General features: G+C 40.6%; 1 protein-coding gene across 5 annotated transcripts in view; it reads left to right on the top strand.

Annotated features, from left to right (window-relative positions):
• The window catches only part of lrp8 (low density lipoprotein receptor-related protein 8, apolipoprotein e receptor), a 181571-nt gene that overhangs the window by 102300 nt on the left and 58774 nt on the right, over window positions 1-20497 (top strand). For all 5 annotated transcript variants that reach the window (XM_020633705.3, XM_020633707.3, XM_020633706.3 and 2 more), the window contains exon 4: window positions 7481-7609. In XM_020633705.3, the coding sequence (XP_020489361.2) occupies window positions 7481-7609 (129 nt within the window). The remainder of the gene's footprint in view (window positions 1-7480; window positions 7610-20497) is intronic.

Here is a 20497-nt window from a genome sequence, read left to right on the forward strand (position 1 = left end):
AGTGGGTTATGGAGGTCAGTATTAGTTCAAATATGAAGACACTGGAGCTTTGAATGTAAACCATTCACATGTATTCTTGCTTTATCTGGGAGTTGTACAGTTTTGGAGAAATGCTCATAATTTATCGATGTCATGTAAGGTTGTCTATTTTGGTAATATGGCAGGAGATATTGTGTTTCGAGGAGACAGATAGTCGGTGAAAATCCTGTTAGCAGCCGGTAAAAAAGGCAGTCAAAAAGAGATGGCGTTTAAGACTGATTCACCAACACAAGAAGAACGGTTAGAAATTGTGAATGTAACACTTAACTCATTTCAAAAGGTTAATATGCTTCTCAAAGTATCTGCATTTAGAGTCTTCAGTGCAATGGGTGTCCAAGTGAGGATATGAAGTCCAACTGTGTCCATCTGTAGGCCCTCGGGTCACAGGAAGCCCCCGATTTGATCACATTGCAGCCCGAAACCTCTGCTTCCTTCTCCATCAGCGTGACTCTGATGTATCTTCTTCTATGGCCTCGATCCAAGTTTTCCCTCACATTGATTTTTTTTTTCCATTCTGTGACCGATACCTGACCCAACCTCTCCCACTCATTATATTTTCCTTATCTGCCCCGGCCGTATTCTCTCTCTGGTCTTTTTCAATCTTTCATACCGGTTGAATTAACTGTCAATGAGTCCAGGTTATTCCAGGTGACCGAGGCTCAAAATAAGGACAAGAAAATGAGGTATGTTAATGAAAGGGTCCTGACATATATGTCATTGTCTGAAAGGAGGCAGAGATTCTGTATTGTCTCCTATATAAGCATTGTGAGTCACCATGCATGGTCCAGCACACAGTTGAGTATTGACTGGAGGGATGCCCTGGCCCCTGTTTTTACGTCGGGCTAGCCAAGTGATAAAAGTTTACTGTCCTCAAGCAGCCACTCTCCAGTTTATGGTTCAACCTCATGGCTGAAACTTCAGTTTAATTGTCCCATTACACAGACGATCAGCTGTTATGGACCCCTGTTAGTTTAGATCGAAATGTTGATTTGTCAAACACATGCTTGAAATAAGTTAAATCATCTTATTCTCTTACTAGATATTACATAACACATTTTATTAGTGGTGATTTCTGGCACTCAAGATGTTCCATTAAGTTTAGACCGAGAGTCGAAAACGTGTTATTTGACACGTTGACGCTCCTGAGCAGTGATGTCATGCTAGTGGATGTTATGTCATGTTTCTCTCCCTAAAACCACCATCAGTCATTAGAAGTAAAACATTTCAAAGGGACCTCCTCTTAGTTAAGATCCAAGAAATGATATACCAGAAGTGTGAGATCAATGACTTCAATTATCTTCCTCTCTCGGTTACAAACGTTTTCAAACTGTGCTCTGTGAAGATTTCAAGCACTCCCCTTCAGTTCTTCTACACAGTTTGTGGAGACAGTAAAAAAAAAAAAATAGTGCTTTGAGATATTACCCAGTAAAAATAAAGAGCCTGTGCTTCTGTTTTATTAAATCAAAACTGCTTTTCACTTTGATGTTTTTGCTTTGGAGCACATGTGGGGCCAATTTATATTCAAAGCAGTGCAGATTATTTGTGCATCCATAACACCACCCTGATGAGGCATGTTTTTCAAGTGTTTGCATAAAAGATGTTAAAAGCATTCATCATTTAGGGCCTGCACTGTCTGAGAGTGTGAGAGAAGTCAGTGTACCTTTCATTATGTAAATGACTTAGAACCATAGACGTAGTGTGGAGTAAATCATCCACACAGTAAGCTCTCATTTAGCACGTGCCACATTATCACGTCTCCTCCGACCATGTGTCATTGTTTTGACGTGCTGTCTCCCTGTGACGGACGCTGACTGAAGGATGACTTCTTCTACCTCCAGGTCTCATACACACACCTCATGATAAATAAATTATCTTAGCATTATCCTGCAGGGATACCAGCCATCTAAATCAATCACCAGGGCGGCTAGCTTGGATGCTATAGGGAGGCAGCCGGGGAGCGGACCACAATGCCTCAGTCCCCTCCCTCCTCGTGAAGGCAAATTAAGAAGGTAGTTAATCAAAAAGTCATTAGCATACGGCGCCGTGCTCCGTCCACCCCTATACCCTGCTCATAATAGACACTTAGTCCGGCCGTGTGAGGGGAATAACAAGGCTGAAGCACTTCTGGTTGTGTGCCTGTTTGAATTAAAAGAGTGCATCGTCCCCTATGAGCCAAATGAGTTTTCTGACCCCAGGACCAGCAAAGCCTATTCACAATCTGCTGAGCAGTTTTTTTCGAAAATAGAATTTTAGATTACAAGTATATTTTGAAGGACACAGTTTTCTTAAAAATGAAATTCAATAACTTTATTTATAATGCACAGGTACAGCCGGCTGGATATCAACGAGCTGACCAAATCAACACATTTATAGAGTTTGTAAATCTCTCCGTATACTTCCATCCAATCATGAACGTCCTTTAATCCAGTTAGCACACAACCTTTAGGTTTGTTTTTTTAAAATCCTGTAGGGAGTCTGGTTGGAAATATTAAACTGATGTGTACCTTCAGATGCTGTCTCTAAAGAAGACCGATAACTTTATGGGGACATTATTTGTTAAGTGCAAATATAAAGTTTGTAGAAGTATGGAAAAGCAATAAATTGTTAAATGAGTCTCTATTTCACATCATAATATTGCCCTAATGTGTCTTTTTACAGCACTACTCCTCTTCATTTTGATCACTCATGGCCACCATGGGTTGTATAAAATGCATAGAATGCAAACACCACGTTTCCAGGACATTTTTTCTTTTTTGTTTCTAACTGATTAGAATCATAATTACTCAAAAAGAATCCCATTTTGTCGCCTAAAATTTACAGATGGAGCGTCATACTGAGTCTCGTAAATTATTGTTTAATTTAAAACGTGAATTTTCATCAAAAGCAATGAACAAAAGAAACAACACAAAAAAGACTTCGCATACAGACAGCTGACTTACAGACATTGAAAGGATAACACAAAGGGTCAGGTTACGCCCTTCCAACATATATAAAGGCTTAAACTGTCCCATTGTTCTTTTGACATTCAGGGTTTGAGGCTCTACTACTACTGTATAAGGGGACATGGAGACGTAACCTTGACGATCTTGAACCCTCACAACTTACAGAACAGTCTTTCATAATGGGGAAAACATGCAACATGCCCATAAGGTATGCCTGTATGTACCACGTTCTGCTTTACTCTTCAAACAATAATATATTTAACGAATCCTTTATATTGTCAAGTCTTGTTCTCTGATATATTTACCATTGTTGGAAAGAATCCTTCCCTGATTTCAGTGTAAAGCCGAAAACTTTTTCAGTATCAGAATCAGAATATCATTATGTTTTCATTGTACAAGTACAACGAAATTCGATCAGTGCAAAGAAACCTTTATAAAGTCCCAGAAATTAATTACAAATATGAGTTTCAGAAAACACATCACACTTTCACACATACTCATTTGCATTCCTTTACATTCTGCAGGGGTACAGATACAGATTAGATTAGATACACAATCATTGTTTCCCTTATTGTCTTCAGGGTTTTACCTTTATAATTTACACACATTTTTATACCACTTGAAAAAGACTCTAAACACACGGTTGAGTAGGTTGGATTTAAAGCTACTGGCCTGTATCTGTTGAGTTTCATATGTCTGCTGTTTCTACCACAGAGATGGGAGTTTAATAAAAAAGATGTGAGCTCGTCATACGGATGATTGTTTTTATATGACTGCTAGATTTACATCATTGTAACCTGGATACTTTCACTCACCGCACACTTACTCTGACCCTGTTTCTCACTCATTGGATAATTCATCCACCCACCTGGGAGCTGCCGTGCTCAAACACCATTTCTCACCGCTCACCACCACGCAGCTCCACTGGAGCATGGCTGTAGCATCGGCTCCTCAGCTGTTATTCGCTGAAGGCCTTGGCAGTAAGAAAGCTAGCTGGCTGCTAACAGCCCAGTGTTTGTCTCACTGTCCCCCAGGAGTTTTACAGCCCATGAAATATTCATCCAACACAAAGTCTGAAGAATAGTAAATTCAGTTAAACGCCGATGACTGGCAGCTGGGAACAGATTTATAGCTGCAAGTATACTCTGGTTGTGGGTGTGCGTGTGAGAGTGTGTTTGTGTGCATGCCCCCCCCCGTCTCCATGAACATGTGTTTGCATTTGTGTAAACAATCTACACATGCATGCATGTGCACAATGTTACACCATTGATCATTATTGTAGGTTATTATATATTATATAAAAAAAGAAAGAAATGCAACCCTCACACAGTTTTGTGCAGTGAGATTTTGTCGATATCGCTCTTGGCCAGTAATATGATCATAGTCGGCAATATCTCCTCAGGCTCAGACCTGTCTGCAGTTTGCTGTCGATAAGTCCATCAATGCTCACCGCCTGCTCTGCCTCTGGATACACCTGTCAGCATTAAGTGGGAAGGGCACAGAGAGAGAGAGGGCAAATCAAACACTGACTTTCAAAAGTGTGGGAAAAGTACCTTCACTACAACTTCATTATCGGCATCCGGAGAGGAAAAGTCAGACAAGGAAAGGCCTTTTGTGAAAAATGAGAGGATTTAAAAGTTACATTTTTATTTCTCTTTTATCTGGATTATTTTTTGGTTCTTCATTTGCAGCTTAACCATCGGAAATCTGAAATGAAAATAGGCTGACAAACAGGACAGAAAGGTCTGGGAGGACAGACGGACGGGACGGATCTGGTGGCGCAGACATGCCACACTCTTCTGCCTGAGGTGGAACTTGTCCATCATACTAATTGCCTACTTGTGCTGCTACTTCTGTTTATTCCTGTCAAACTGATTTTGCTTCTGCAGACAATTTGAAACACATCTCCTTGTTTGCACACAGATTTTTTTTTTTTCTGTGAAATACTCTGCGTCCGACTACAGGCGTAAAAAGAAAAACCTTTTTTTATAGACACCATGGATATACGACACAGATAAAGCTGCTATTGTATTCTCGATGAAGAGGACGGTGAAGAGCATCTGAGCAGGCAATTTCTTGGTGGGAAATGATTCCTTAAATGTATAATAAAGTGAAATTGGATTTGTCCTTTTCATTTAGCAAACATTATTACCCTTGGGATGGAAATCATCTAATGGATGATGTCATAATCAATATCAGCACAGCACCCTTGTTTTTGTTTTTTTTGCTGGACCATTTTCAGTCGATTGATTGGCAGCTGAACCATGGCTCCGCCCCTCTCGGCTTCCCGGGGCATGAAACGGTCAGTCGGACAAATTACATCCTTTCAACGCAGCTGTCAATCAGACACTTAGTGGGCTGAACCCCTCGCGGTATGTATTCCTATCTGATGCTTCCTATTAGAGAGAAAAAGTCTCTAACAGTAGCCCCTGGACTCTGCTGACCCACATAGTACAAATCTATACACTTGGAGCAGTAATAATAATGATGTGAAACATGAAGCCAGTGCTGCTGTTGTAAAGAGTCCAGTATCTCTAAGACTCACAACACTGCATATTTGAATTGATTGAACAGTTAGCCAGATGTAGCCAGATGAGAAAGAAATCCAAAACATCATGAAACATATACCTAAATGCATGCATTTCTTTTATCATACTGGTATTGGAGGTTTACTCAGTATCAGCCAATAGTCAAGTTATGGTGTCTGAATTGGTATCAGGAAGAAATATACTGGAATCAAAACAACTTTAGTTCTACAGATAATTACAATTTCAAGTTTGGAAATTTTCTCCATAGTGTACAACCTGCTATGTTGACTGCACAATTGGAGGGAAACCCGGCAATGATAACCTGCAGGGCTCTAACTCCCAGCGTCCCCCATCGAGGGTCCCAATTGACCAGTAGGCGTTTCTTCAGAACCGTTAAAGAATAAAAGTGAGAAGAAAGAAATACGGGATGAATAAAAGAGAATGAGACTGAAATAGGCCAATCCCAGAGGAACTATTGATCTGTGGCTGAACTGTACACACACACACACACGCACACACACACACACACACACACACACACACACACACACACACACACACACTCTCAGGCTGCATGCCAAAACACATTCTGGTGGTCAAATATGTATAATTGATAGAGTTGAGTTTGACACAGTGCTGTAATGTAATCTGGGACTAGATTCCCTATGGCGTAAAAGTGTGTGTGTGTATGTGTGTGAATGTGTGTGAGATTGCAGGGGGGAGAATAAGGCGAGGTGAGGGAGTGTAGTGGTTTGCAGAGAGAGGGGACAGGGATTTGCTGTGGGGACTCAGTGTAAATTTGATGTATTGGACGGCAGTATTTTCCCTCCCTGTGCTAACCCCCCGGGTTACACATGTACGAACAATGGCCTTCTCTGCTGTAATGGGCTTCTGCCAACAGGGACCACTTTCTCACTCACACAATGTGGGTGTGTGTATGTGTGTGTGCGCGTGTGTGTGTGCGTGATAAACTGCATGGGGTTGTTTCTCGCTTCGCTCTCTGATTTACTGTAAAAAATGTTATTTTTTATGTTGAATAAGACTTCACACAGAGCAGGTCTGAATGTATTTACACCGCCTTTGAGTCCATCACAATCAAATAAACTGTGGCAAAATATCGACACCGCAATATCTGACTCATCTGGCAAAATTATGAAGCTGCTGGTGCAAAATAACAGTAGTTAAAACAATTTTGTAAAAGCTTCTCAATTGATTTTTTTACTGCCATTTGTCACCCTGCATCACCACGTTATGCCTCCTCACAGTGATGCTCATGACATGAACGAGGGTAACGTGAGCGCTTGAGTTAAATGATGAGGTGAAGAAGGTGAAACTAAAAGCAAATCACACTTTGATCTATTTAGGAGCATTTTGCATCCTTCATTTTATCTGACGTCTTGATGTATTATTACATGACTGTCTTGCAGTATATTGATAACAGCAGAATCACTGTGTCGTTATTTATCATTAACACACATAGCCACATATCGCATTTCATTTCTTACTGTATTGTGAGTCACCCTCTTATTTCCGCAGCCCCTTGCATATACAGTGCCTCATATACAGACAACACACTGCTTGTGTTTTTCATATATTTCCCTGTCTGTACGTTTCTCGTCTTCTGTGCTTTGTGTACTGTCTTTGTGTGTATTTTTTGTTTGGGGTGGGGGGAGCTTTGTGCCTGCTGACAGTGTTCCTGCTCCTTTGTTCCTCTGTCACTGTGTGTCTGGTTTAATTGCGGGCCTTTGAGGGGGAATCGATTTGAGCAACAAGATAACTAAGTTATCAAACTGTTTCATTGACTGGCTGTCCCCTTCTCTCTCTATCTTCTGCTTCCTCCCTATTCCTCTTCTCTCATTTCACTCTCCATCCCTCTACGCTCCTCTTCTCCTCCATCCATCTCCTCCCAACATCTCTGTGCCCGATTCCCTTTTTGCAACATTTTTCAACTCTCTTCTTTCCTCTCAACAGGCCGGCAGACGTGTCCACCGGAGAAGTTTGATTGCGGAGGGGCGACCAGCAAATGTGTTTCTCTGTCATGGCGATGCGATGGGGAGAGGGATTGTGAGAACGGGGCGGATGAGGACCAGTGCGCCGCAGGTAAGTTTGTGGTGGGATATTTTGGAAACCAAGGATAAGAGAGTATCTACCTGTGAGCGTGTTTTTGACCTCAATTCAAGTCTATGTCGCTCACTTTGGGTTAAGAAGAAAAGCATCAAAGTGAGAAGGCTCCACAATGCCGGGTCCTTACTCTGCAGGGCTAGCAGATGCAGCTAAAGACTTCATTACTCAGGGATGATTGACACCAGTAATAATGTTAATTTCCAGTCACCACTGGCTGTTGGCAGCGGAGGTGATGAAGAAATCGTTTTGAATTTTAAGTGAGTCCAGCGATCTCTGCTAAGAGTGTTAATTTGATGCTATTTGTTTGCTGCATGTTCCTGTTTGATTAATACTCAATAGAAATAATATTATCTGTTCAAGTGTGTTTCCTTATCTGCTCAACTTGTCATTTGATTTATAATGTGTAGCTTCAGGACCGTTCCTCCTCGAAGAACTTGCACTGCACCTTTCTTTTTTTTTTTGCAAACTGAAAACCCTTCGAGCTCTTATAAATAAAAGTTGGGATTTCACAAACTCTTATAAATAAACCGTTGAGGGTTTTAAATGAGGTGGAAAAGCAAAGGTGAGCAGGAAAGACGTCGAGATGAGAAATCCGAGAAAGAAAGTATTGTTGTTGGAGGAAAGAACCTGAGAGAAGAGAGAGGGGTAAAAGAAGTTCACATGTGAGGATATTTCTAGAAGTGCTCGTTGCATGGAGCCTCGTGTTTTTTGGCAGACTCTGGGCGATAATCAATGCTAAGTTCAGATCTTAGAGAATACTTGATGACAGGGTAGCTTTCGCCCTCATGTGAGGTTTTGCAGGGCAAGTTGGAAGATGTTTGTACATTTTATAGTCGGTCACCTGGGTCATCTGATAGTTTAGGATTCTGTTCAGATCTGGTCCAGAGTTCAGCCTGAAGTATTTTACCTCGGCTTCCAAGAAAGTTAAATGTTTTACCTTTTATTCATTTATATTTATTTATTTGTTACGTGTCTAGAAATGTCAAACATGTTCAGTTTTTCTCCCTAGAATCTTGCTCTTTTTTCAGCTGAGCTTGAAATGGGATATATATGGTGTCTTTGCTGATAGGCTGAGTGAGAAGTGTTGTGTTATTGACGCTTTTAAACAATTCTGCATTTTGCAAGTGTGATGATTTTTTTAAGAGGGTGTCTCGTACACTTTTTTTTTTTTTTTTTTTTTTTTTACATGAATGTTCTGATATTTAAACAACAGCCACACAAAGACAAACAGTTTTGCTAAAGGTGTAACGCACAGTATGCAGAGGGTGCAGTTGCACGTTACAGGATAGTGAATTGTCATATTATACGTTTTCAGTGATGTCATCTGTGGTGCACCAGGAGTGTCAAAATGAGTTAAACGTCTGTAAATCAAGAATTGGTGTGTTACGAGCTGGTCAGAGGCTGGTAATATGTTTACGCTCCAACCATTTCCTTTGAACAGCTGTTAACCCAATGAATGTAGCTACATAAAAAAAATATAGAGAAACACTAAGTCTGCACACCAGAAGCTGCTCCAATCAAAGCTGAATGGGATTGATCACCACGTGTAACGTTTCATCAGACATGAACAAATGAGAAGACACACCTCCACATATATTAAACTACTGAGGGCATCTGACAGGTCATGTGATACAAAGCAACGAACAATATTCATCATATATATATATATATATATATATATATATATATATATGTATATGATGAATATAGAATAGAGCTGATCCTTAATCACAGACACAAAAACAGTTCATAAGTCATGCAGCAGTGTGTGAGCTTCTTTCTTCTTGTCTGAAGAAAATCAGGGGTACTGATGGGGAAAAGTTGTCTTAATTTCCTTTTAAATCATACAGCATACATATACATACAGTTACATATACAAGTTATTTAAAGTTGAGGTATTGTGTCATTCACATCATGTTAACTACTGTATATGACATACACAGTTACATAACCAATATACCTTTGTCAATACTTTTTGAAACCTTAATCATCAACTTTTTCCCAAAACATAACAAAGAAGTTTAGTTGCCTTAATATCGGTGTTTTCAGAAACTAGACTGAACATTACTCAGCTGCAGAAGAGCCTCCACCATACACTTCCACCTGGGTATCTAAAACATGTAGGACATAAAGTGTGGCTTAAAGCAGGAAGTAAGAATGGACATGATGTGCCTAGATGTGTTCTCTGCCTGGAGATCCTCAACAAATGGCCTTTACAAAAAAAAAGATGTTGAATGGAATAAATGGCAAGATTATTGATTGTTTATGAAAGTAAGGGAATGTAGATATTTTATTGATCCCGAGGCAAATTCAAATAATTCAAAGTCTTTGTTGCATATCTAAAGTAACTCTCTTGTTCTTGGTTTCTCTTAGTTTAGTCCTCTTAGATAGTGGTTTCCTCCACAAGGCTGTCTTTATGGCTGCAGTATGGCTTTGTGAACAAAAATAAACACACCCTTACACACACTTAAACTCTCCCTCCTCTGTGTAGCCATGTGCACACAGGCTCCCATCACATTATCTAGTCTACATTCTGGCATCAGAGCTGCAAAAAGGGCATTGATTTTCATCAGCATAAACATCTGGCGGTACAGCAGCAGTGATTTACAGCTCAGACACACACACACACACTATCAAGCACAGACATGCACATACAGCAGTTTTTCATTGAATATAGATTGAATGTGATATTTTCTCATTACTAAATCTGTTTTCTGTAACATGGGAAAAGAAACTGCTTTAAACATCAGTACTGTATGACTTTCAGTGTGTGATTCATCAGTCCAGTCTTCATCATGTGGAGGCTGTTCTTCTGTAAAGAAGAGAGTGAAAGTCGCGAGAATAGAACTACAAGCTCGTGTGTTTCAGTTTATCTGTGTGTGTGTGTGTTTGTGTGTTTGTGTGTGTGTCTGATGCATCTCAGTTTCCATTATGTTCCCATCATCCTTTAGGCGTTTTGGCATTCATACATTTGCATGCTGAGAGTGATGAAAAAATGCATGTATGCACACTGGAAGGACATGCACGTTCATAACTATGGACACACACACACACACACACACACACACACACATTGACATACACACTGTAAGATCTCTGCTGGATACTTTTACATTTCCAGTCCCAATATGTGAAAAAAATGTGTGGAAGTGAAACTACAATTTTTAATGAACTTCAGTTATTCCAGAGGCGATTCAGATCAAATCATGACCAAAGTTTAATGACTTTTTATTTCAAGTTGTGCAATCTTATCCTTTTAAATTCACAGAGGGTATCTTGGAAAAGTTACTACAGCTATATCTACAACATCTTATAAAAAACACCCACATGTCTTTTAGATACTGTCAGAACCACTGGTGGTACATAGTTAAAAGATTTCACTTCAACCTAAAACAATCTCATGAACGTTTTTGACAAATGTAATTACATATAATTATTATACAATATTGCAATGAAGTAAAACTTAGCATGACATTATTTTTGTTTCAAATGAAATGGGGTTTTTTTTGGCAGCGTAGGGTTTAAGAGGTGACTTTATTAATAAAGCATTAACCAATGTTCACATTCGATTTTTAAAAAGCTTTACTCAATCATTGATTAAATCAAAATGATCATTTTCAAAACTACAAGATATACACATGGAGATGAATGTGACATCTACAGAGGCCCTGATGTCCCAAAAAGTTTAAAAAAAAAAAAAAAAAAAAAAAAAAATCATGTTGTGGGCATAAGTTAATATCTTGTTCCTAAATTTTTAATTTACTTTTTTTTTTAACTTTTTGGGACTTCAGGGGCTCCGTACATTCCTGTCCCTGTCAACCAAATAAAAAGACTGTAGGTGTGCTGGCTCTAACATTTTTTATAAAGTTGCCTCTAACAAGGTGACATTGTATCTGGAATGGAAACCGGTGTGTTATAAATGGTTCGAAACAAAGTGATAGTTTGAGTGAAAAGTGTTGAGACCAATAACGACACCTGTCAGACAGTTTCATGTTTGCACGTCTTAATCAGTTACTCTTTATTTCTATTGAGGCTGTTTACTTCCCGAGCAGTGATGGATTTTATTTATTTTCTGTTTAATTCATTATAAAAGGAGTGAATGAAACAGATTTTTAAATATGTCAGGAACATTTGGTTTCATTTGAGTCATCACAGGCAGCAATGGAGAAGAAATGTATGATGCAAGTTTTGCCCAATCTCCTAAATGTCAACATGTGTTCAATCCTCGCATTATAGAATTCTCTAGATTTTGCGAGCTGTTATCACTTTTAAGTCAGTCGAACATCGTGTACAGTAATGAGCGCCCCCTGATGAGTTATTTAAAAGTTTTGACATTCAAAAAGCTGATTGTAAGTATTCCCCTCAGAGCAGGTTGATGTGGAAAAGTTATGAATTAATCTAAATTTATTCACATTTCAAGAGTTGCTTTATAATTCTCTTGCGGCATAGACAGAAAAATATCATCAATCCCCTCTTCATATTTGTCTACTTTCCTCCGTTCCTCTTCGCCTCTCCAAGCGTTCATTCATCCCCACTCTGTCTGTAAGTTGTTGGAGTTCAGGCTGTGAGCACACATTGATCACATCAGGGAGTGTGTGGCCTCGACCTGATGAAAACAACAGACTCTGTTGATTCAGTCATCTAACCTGAACTTCCAGCGCATACATCTCCGCCTCTCTGATGTTTTTATGAGTGTAAAGAACCTGAAAACAAGGCGGCTTCACGTCTTCTCTTCTGTGCCCATCACTTTCACCTGCACTTTTTTTGTTCTCTTTTAATTCCTGCACATTGACTCAAAGGGCATCAAACACTGAATCTTCTTCTCATCGCGGTTCATGCCCCTGACCTGTTTGAGCCTTTATCTCTGAAATTATAAAGTGGATAATAAAGCTTTGAAATATTTCATAGGGGTCTGGATGATAATTCATTTCCTGCCAGATGGTGTTAGTGTGTATGCATGTGTGAGACTGTGTGTGTGTGTGTGTGTGTGTGCCAGTGATTGCAGGAGAGCTGTCATAATCACCTGCAGAGATCAGCCTTTGATCTATCATTTTAAAGATGAAGGCGGCTGCTGTGAATATTAAGTTCCATCTGATCCATAAAAGAAAGGCCCGTGTTATCTGAGGTTCCTCATAAAAGTCCACTTTAAAGGCCTCATAAAGGATCCATTTGCTATTTTTCTTTTTTCCTTTTCGTCAAAGTTTATGGACGTTTTTACATTAAGCGTACACATAAAATAAAACATGTTCGACTAACAATATTTGTCAACTTTTTACTGTGCTAGGGCATATTCATTTTTACTGCAGAAGAGAGAGGGGGGCCTTAGCTGCAGGCTTCTCATTGGTTGGTGGATAGTTGAAATCTGCTTCTTCACGCCCCCCTTTAGATGCATCCCATCGTCCTCCCTCCTCCCCTCTTTGCCCTTGAACCTTTGATCTCCTCTGCCCTCCCCCCCTGCTGCAGCTACAATTTGGAATACAGCTAACGTTAATTAGCGATGCTAATTGAGCATAACCAAATGTTGAATAAAACATAGATCCAGGAGGAGAGGATCCTTATCACGTTTAGAGGATGCTTCTGAAGAAAGTTTATGAGCCTTTCATTTATGCTAATGTGAAACTGCATCGTTAAGGCACACAGGCGCCGCTGGCTGTGTGTTTGCATGCTTCAGGGTGTGTGTGTGTGTGTGTGTGTACGTAAAACATCCTCTTTTTTTAATGTTTGAGTTCAGGGAGTGCTCAGATTACTAATGGAATACTTTTTGTTTGCTGAAGACAACAATCAGCATGTTTTACCCAGAAGAGAAAAGAGCTCGTTACCTGCTCACAAACAAATTGGAGAGTGTAGGTGCAGATTTAAGGAGCACCGGATTGATCCGGCACGCAAGAGAAGTTCACTTATCCAAAAACTCTAATAAGATCACGCACACCTAAATGAGAACAGACACTCAAAGGATTATCTGATTTCCCCCGTACCTCTCAATGCATCTCAATCGCCTGTTAATAGAAACAGAGAAGAGGTGTGTTATTGTTGGATTTAGTACATTGAGTTAATTAAGTTGTCCGTTGATTGAATTAATTCTCATTTAAATTAATACATGTGTTGCATATGTGTCTTTTGTTACCAGGGTGACATAATTCATCACCACCCCTCTACTTCTGTGTGTGTGTTAATCCTCTTTAGTGTCCCTTATTCACAAACACAGCTTTCTCCTCTTTTATCTATTGTGATAAAAGGGGCTAATGTGTAGCAATGACAGGCGATATCTGATCCTTGAAGAGCTGTAATAGGATCCAGTACATATGACGGCGATACCGCAAATAAACCCACCACCTATAAAATGGCAAACAGCTGTATGTGATTTTTATGTGAGATATAATGGTTAAAAATAATTAAGTCTACTTGAAATTGTCATAAAGACACCAAAAAAAACAAACATTTTCTTTGTCTGCTGGCTAATGTCAAAATGTCAAGCAGGAACAAGTCTAATCATAACTGAATATAAGGGTCTGGAAAAGCTAAGATAATAATGTGTATTAATAACCCTGACCTATTCTCAGGTTTTGTTTCACGGTAGAAAAGAGACTTGAGTCTGCAGTATAGTTGGTGGAGTAACAACGGGCTTCATGATCAAACAACATTTTATATCACTTAATCACTTCGGTCCGCAAAGAGCTGCTCGATTGTTTTCTGCTGCTGGATCACGAGGGCTCACAAGGTGCAGGTCTCCCTTTCGTTCTCCCCTTTCCCCTTGATTAAAAATGTATCAGGCGTTTTGTAAATGTGCATACCGGACCTAAAATGAATTTGATCGATTTGCATCAAAAACTAATAAAAATGTTCAGGTCTCTAGATTAATCATGTTAGCATATTTACGTTGAAGTCCCTGGTTTTCAATCTTTAAAGAACTGTCGAGGATTTTTCCCACCATATATCCACTGCCTTGGCAGCGTGCTGTCTGCCTGTCTGGGCTATTTTTTTGTTGCCATTCTCTGTCTGTCTTTTGTTCTTACTTTCATGGATTCAGCCAGTTGTTTTGTCTCCTCTTCCATGACAGTTCCGGCTCCACTGACAGACACTATCATCTCTATCTTGGCTCGGACAGTGAGGGGGAAACACAAACAGAGAGACGGGCAGATATAGAGTCAAGACAGTATACTGAGGGAGGCTCCTGCAGGCCCTGGGGACCTGTTGCTCTTTTCACAACGGCCTGTAACATTACAACAAGCTGTTGCTGGATCGATGCCCATTGGGGATATGTTAGCCGGTGTTTTATAGCAGTGCGGAGAGGCTGGAGGAGATGGAGACTGTGTATGTGATGTATGTGTGTTGGTTCCTATGTGGGAGGAAAATGAATAAAGGGTGTGAATAAACACCTTTATGTGTATATATAAAGGTTCAAGTTCATTGGTTTTCTTGTGCTTTCTGTATAAACTACATGGAGGTACGAACAGAACACATATGAACAAACATTCCCAGCTCACATAAACGACAAATAACTGCTTCAGTCTAAATCTAAAGGCCAAAGCAAACGTTACCTCTATTCTATTTTTTGAGAACAAATCAGAAAGGACAAAGAAGAGTCCGCCTACATACTAAAAAAGGATGTGTGCATGTGCTTCACCCACGACTCAACTCAAAGAGGGGACTGCACAGACGTGAAGTGGTTCTTCTCTCAGAGCTTCTTCCCATTACAACTCCTTCATTTATAATCCTTTGACGACTCTCGCTGTGCGTGTAGGTGTAATGTAACGGAGCACCGGCACACAAACAGGCTCCCCTCGCAGCCAGCGGCGTTTACTCTCGCTTCAGACACAGGCCGACTGTTTTTCTTCCTGCGATAGCTTTAACAACATTACTCATACGGCCACGCATGCAGTACATATGAATACACTCAAAGGGAAGTGTCCTTGTCTGTAAAATTCTTTTTTTTGTGAAATAGCAGCTCCATTGAAGAGGAGTCAAAGAGGTGAAGAAAACGGATCTACTAATTATGCTGCTTACTTACACGGTTACCTTTACAGCAAGACAGCAAGCTTGTGTTATCAAAGCCTTCGCCCACAATGTGTTGCTACACAGTTTTTCTTTTTAAAAGCCTCATTTAAATATCATAGACCACATTCTGTCTTTCTCTCCATATTGTGTCCTAAGTGGCTATTAGCAGCTGTTCCTGTATTTAGTAGCTATAGGCTAGCTAATATTGAAGCCAATAAAGGCCAAGTTGTTAACTGGCAGCAAACTTTAGGCTAGCTAGCTGCTATGGCAGGTGGAGTATGTGTTAGGTTACCTGTGTTGTGTATCTAAAACACACACACAAAAAAACTATTAGTGAATTACCATAAACCCGACAGGAAGGCAATTTCTTTTAAATTCTTGCATATTGGTGGCAGTGGCCTAGAGGTTGGTGTGCGCGCCACATGTGCAGAGGCTTGGCTCCTCGAGGGCGGGCGAGCACGGGGGTTTGAACCCAGCCTTTGGATCCTTTCCCGTGTGTCGTTCCCCCCCTCTCTCTCTCTCTCTTACTGGTTTCTTGCTCTGTCCTTTGCCCTGGCTCTAAAACAGGGGCATGAAAAGCCCAAAAAATAAGAGCAGACTCTCACCTGGAAGAAGAGAAGGAACAATGTACGGCTCGTAAAGTTTTTCGAGGCATATCAGAAAATAGAAATGGATGTAGCTGTGGAAAGCGATTAACATGATAAACAACAGCTCTATCATGATGAGGCCATCTAAAATGTTAATTATGCCATTATCCTACAGCACCCATGTTAAATGCAGGATTACATGTTCATCGCGGAGATGTAATCAGCACACTTAATCACGATGAGCTATTTTTAATATATTCACAGATTTACTAGTTAACAATGAATGGGGGGAATGCAATTATTTTCCCAGAGAGCCCTGCAGAGTGTGTGTGTGTGTGTGTGTGTGTGTGTGTGTGTGTGTGTGTGTGTGTGTGAGTCTGTGTTTCGGTGTTCATACTATGGGGGAGGGGTGCGCTGAGAAAACTTATTATTTGAGGATTTATTGATCGGCATGTCACATTTCTCAAATACTGACTGAAATAAAATGAATATGTAATGTTGGACTATATATCAGCGCACACACACCTGCGACACACCACCCTGCGCAAATGCATACACACCCATTCATTCTGCTGTGATTGTTACTGAGGGGAGAGAAGAATAGAGAGAGAGAGAGAATATTCAAGGGAAGCTGCTGGTATATGGCATCGTGATCGAGCTTCTGAAATATCCCATTCTTTTCAGTATGCAGCGGTGCATTCGGTGTGTGTGTGTGTGTGTGTGTGTGTGTGTGTGTGTGTGTGTGTGGGTGGGTCTCTATATGTGTGTGAAATCCCCATAGTCCCCACTCATCATGAAGGTGGTTAAGAGAAAGTTTGTCCCTGGTGTATACCAATCAGGTTACACAGAAAGACTCAGTCTCCAAGTGAATTTTGTGCCATTTTTCTCCTCATCTAAGCTGCCACTTCACGTGGAATCCCCAGGCTCTCCTGCCACGCTACATTAAGGTCTTACTTTCAGTGGCTTATCACACCCAGTTTGACAAGTTTTTACTCTGAGCAAAGACAATCCAGCAAGCGTAGGTGAATCGAAAAAAAAAGTCTATTGTTCTGACATTTAAAGTGGCGATGAAGTTAAGAAGAAATACTGCGAAAGCTTGTGTGGACAATAGATTCAGGAAGCTCATCATTTGAACATCGACTTTAACTTCCAATACTACTGGAGGCAGCTAAAGTCAGCTCATGTTGCACCCATAAATATGATAAAGCTTCAGTTTATTGCAAATCCAAAACCACATTATCGCTCACATTTCACCAACGCAGCTGAATTAACTTTTTTTTTTATTGCCTTTCTCTTTTTTTTCCCCCCAGCCCTTCTCCTGATAAAATAACAGTAATTGAGAAGCAAAAAAGTGTCTGAAATAATCATGGAAATCCGAAAGACAAGACAAAATGAGCTGTTTTTAACAAAGGAAACACAGTACAGTGTCACAAGTGTTTTGGGACCACACACCTGCATTGTCTAATAAAGTCGTAAATATAAGTACTGGACTCTTTGTAGACTTTCTTTTCTTTTTTTTGTTTTTACACATCTTCAAAAGGAAAGAGATGACTGACATGTCAGATGCCGCTTCCCCCCGAACCAAAGCTCCAAACATGTAGCGCCGGCTCTGCGCCTGGTAAAACCCCCATTTGGCCCGCGCTGCTGGAACATGAATGTCATCTGAAGCCGCCGCTCTCTCTCTCTTTGTCTGTCAGTGATACATCTATCCTGAATTTCATCTCTCCTCACTGTCTGACTGTCTATTCCATCAGGAAAAGAGAATCACTTTTATGTTACAGCAAGTCAGAGAGCTGAGGGCTTAGGGCCTGCCTGTCTGGTGGTCGCTAGAGTGTACGAGTGTGGGTGTGTGTGTGTGTGTGTGTGTGTGTGTGTGTGTGTGTGTGTGTGAGAGTGTGTGTGTGTGTGCTGCTATCTTCCCACTGCAATTCTTTAAAGGTCTAATGTAGCCAAAGCACTCATAAACACTTTGAGAGTGCCCTGGAGAGGGACTGCATGTCAAAATGTCTATGTCTCTCTTCACACACACACAGTCACACTAGCTAAACTTGCACACACACACACACACACACACACACACAAACACACACACACATCTATAAGGCCCCCTGTGACACCCCTGCACTGTCTTGCATTCAGAGTTTGATCTAAGATTGCCTCCGTCTTTTATTCTCCCACACAATATCTCTGCGTTAAGTCCCCAAATCTGTGCCAGTCATAACATCTTAAAAAAAAACCTTCGCAGCACACAAACATCTAACCACAGATGTTGTGGATGCCGACGCCCTCTGGCACTCTGCTTCCTCTGACGCTCCGCTGTTTTAATGATATGAAGGGTAATGGTGCCTGATAGACGCCGAATGCTACATTAACTTACTGTCCTGAAAACACAGACTGTGTCTGAGGGCTGTGTGGAGCTGAAACCAGCAAGAATGTGATTTGTCATTTTTTTACATCAAGTTTTGAATGTTTGTTAGTCTTATTGTTTGTTTAAATTGGCACCCTGTCATTTGACACTTTGGTGTCATTAAATAAGTGGGTTTTGTTGGCAAGTTAATGCAAAATGCTCAACTGGACTTCCTTCCTGCACAACCACACGTGTCTGTGGTTTACACAATGCTCGTCAAACTACACATCAACCTTACAAAGCTCGGTTGTACGGCTACTATTTCATCATTATCATAGCCCAAATTTTTTTTTTTGATACTTGACAGTGAATATGTTTAATTTCTCAGTAACGTTGGACATTTTAAGATTGAGCTTAATGGGGAATGTCTCAAGTGGCCATTCAAGGAACTGCACATTTTGGCACTTTATGGCCACATTCGCTTCATTTTCAGCCAAAGATGATGTGGCTGCTTGTTTCAAACATGTGTGATGCAGGGACTTTTTACACACACACACACACACACACACACACACACACACACACACACACACACACACAGAGACCTCACTACAACCTCTCTCTCTGAGCGAGTGGGTTCAATGTTTCTGGAGCGTGGAATCCAATCAGACTCTGGTCCAACATGTCAGCCACTGAGCCGCTGTGTGGGAGCATAGACACACGCGCACTAGATTACACACACACACACACACACACACACACACACACACACACACACACACACACAATCATAGTACACGCACCTTCTCCCCCCACACACATGCTCTTGTCATCACATTAGTTCACCAGGTGTGTGAGCAGAAATGCAAGCTAAAGATCACCGACTAGCCCTATCAACCAGAAGTGGAAATAAATTATTTACTTCACAGCAGTGTGTGAAAAATGCTGCATTACATCAGATGCTGAAACATACAAGCTCTACAACCACTTAAAAACAGACACACACCTGGAGGCATTTCAGCACAGTGCAGGCTTAATGGGCCGTACAGTAGACCGGCGACGTGTTCATCTGCTACACTATGAAACATCAATATGCATGCCTTATCTTTCACACGAGAGCATCAATAAAAAAACAAATCCGTGTGGAGTCGGGCATGCCTTGTACTGTCAGATACACACGAGTACTTTCAAACAAATCACCATCTTTATTCATGAGGATTTTTTTTTTTTTTAATTCTAAAAGAGAAACATTTCTGTTCAATTATTCACCAGCTGCAGTCCACTTCATTATGTGTTTTAATCAGGCCGGAGCCACAGTATCCACCGCCTCAAAACAACATTATATTCACATGGAGCTTTCAAATAGTTTCTGCTGGTTGGAGAGCAGCGCTGTTGCATGATGTGTCACTTTAATTCTCAACCGAAAACCTAACCTGGTAAAGCTGGATCTGCACTCACCAAAACAAACAGAAAATGTAATGTACTAGGGGGGAAAAAAAATGCTGTTATATATTTTGATCACTTAACCCTTTGCCCATCCTGTCCAAATATGGTCATTTCTGACTCTGAAAAAAACTATCATAGTGGCCAAAATGTCAACCACAAAGTTAAACCAAAACTAACAAACTAGTGTGTGACATCACACTGGCAACGTCCATTATTTCTACATTTTACGTTTTTAATGGATATTCAACCACAAATACTGTATATGGCTGTCTCTATCTGTCTGTGTGCATACACAGCTGCTTGCCTTAGACTAGTCCCTGCTGGACAAAGAGTTCAATTGTCCTTCAGATCAAGGTCAATGAGCTGTGCCCTATCTCCCGGCTCCATCTATTAGCTGTCCGTTGGAGGTTCTGTGGGATGGATGGATAGAAAGCGTCGACCCCGAGTTAACCACAATCAGCTGAAGGTTGGGAAGGTTACTGTCAAGAT

The sequence above is a fragment of the Labrus bergylta genome, chromosome 6 (genome assembly GCF_963930695.1).
Source record: "Labrus bergylta chromosome 6, fLabBer1.1, whole genome shotgun sequence".
Classification (NCBI taxonomy): domain Eukaryota; kingdom Metazoa; phylum Chordata; class Actinopteri; order Labriformes; family Labridae; genus Labrus; species Labrus bergylta.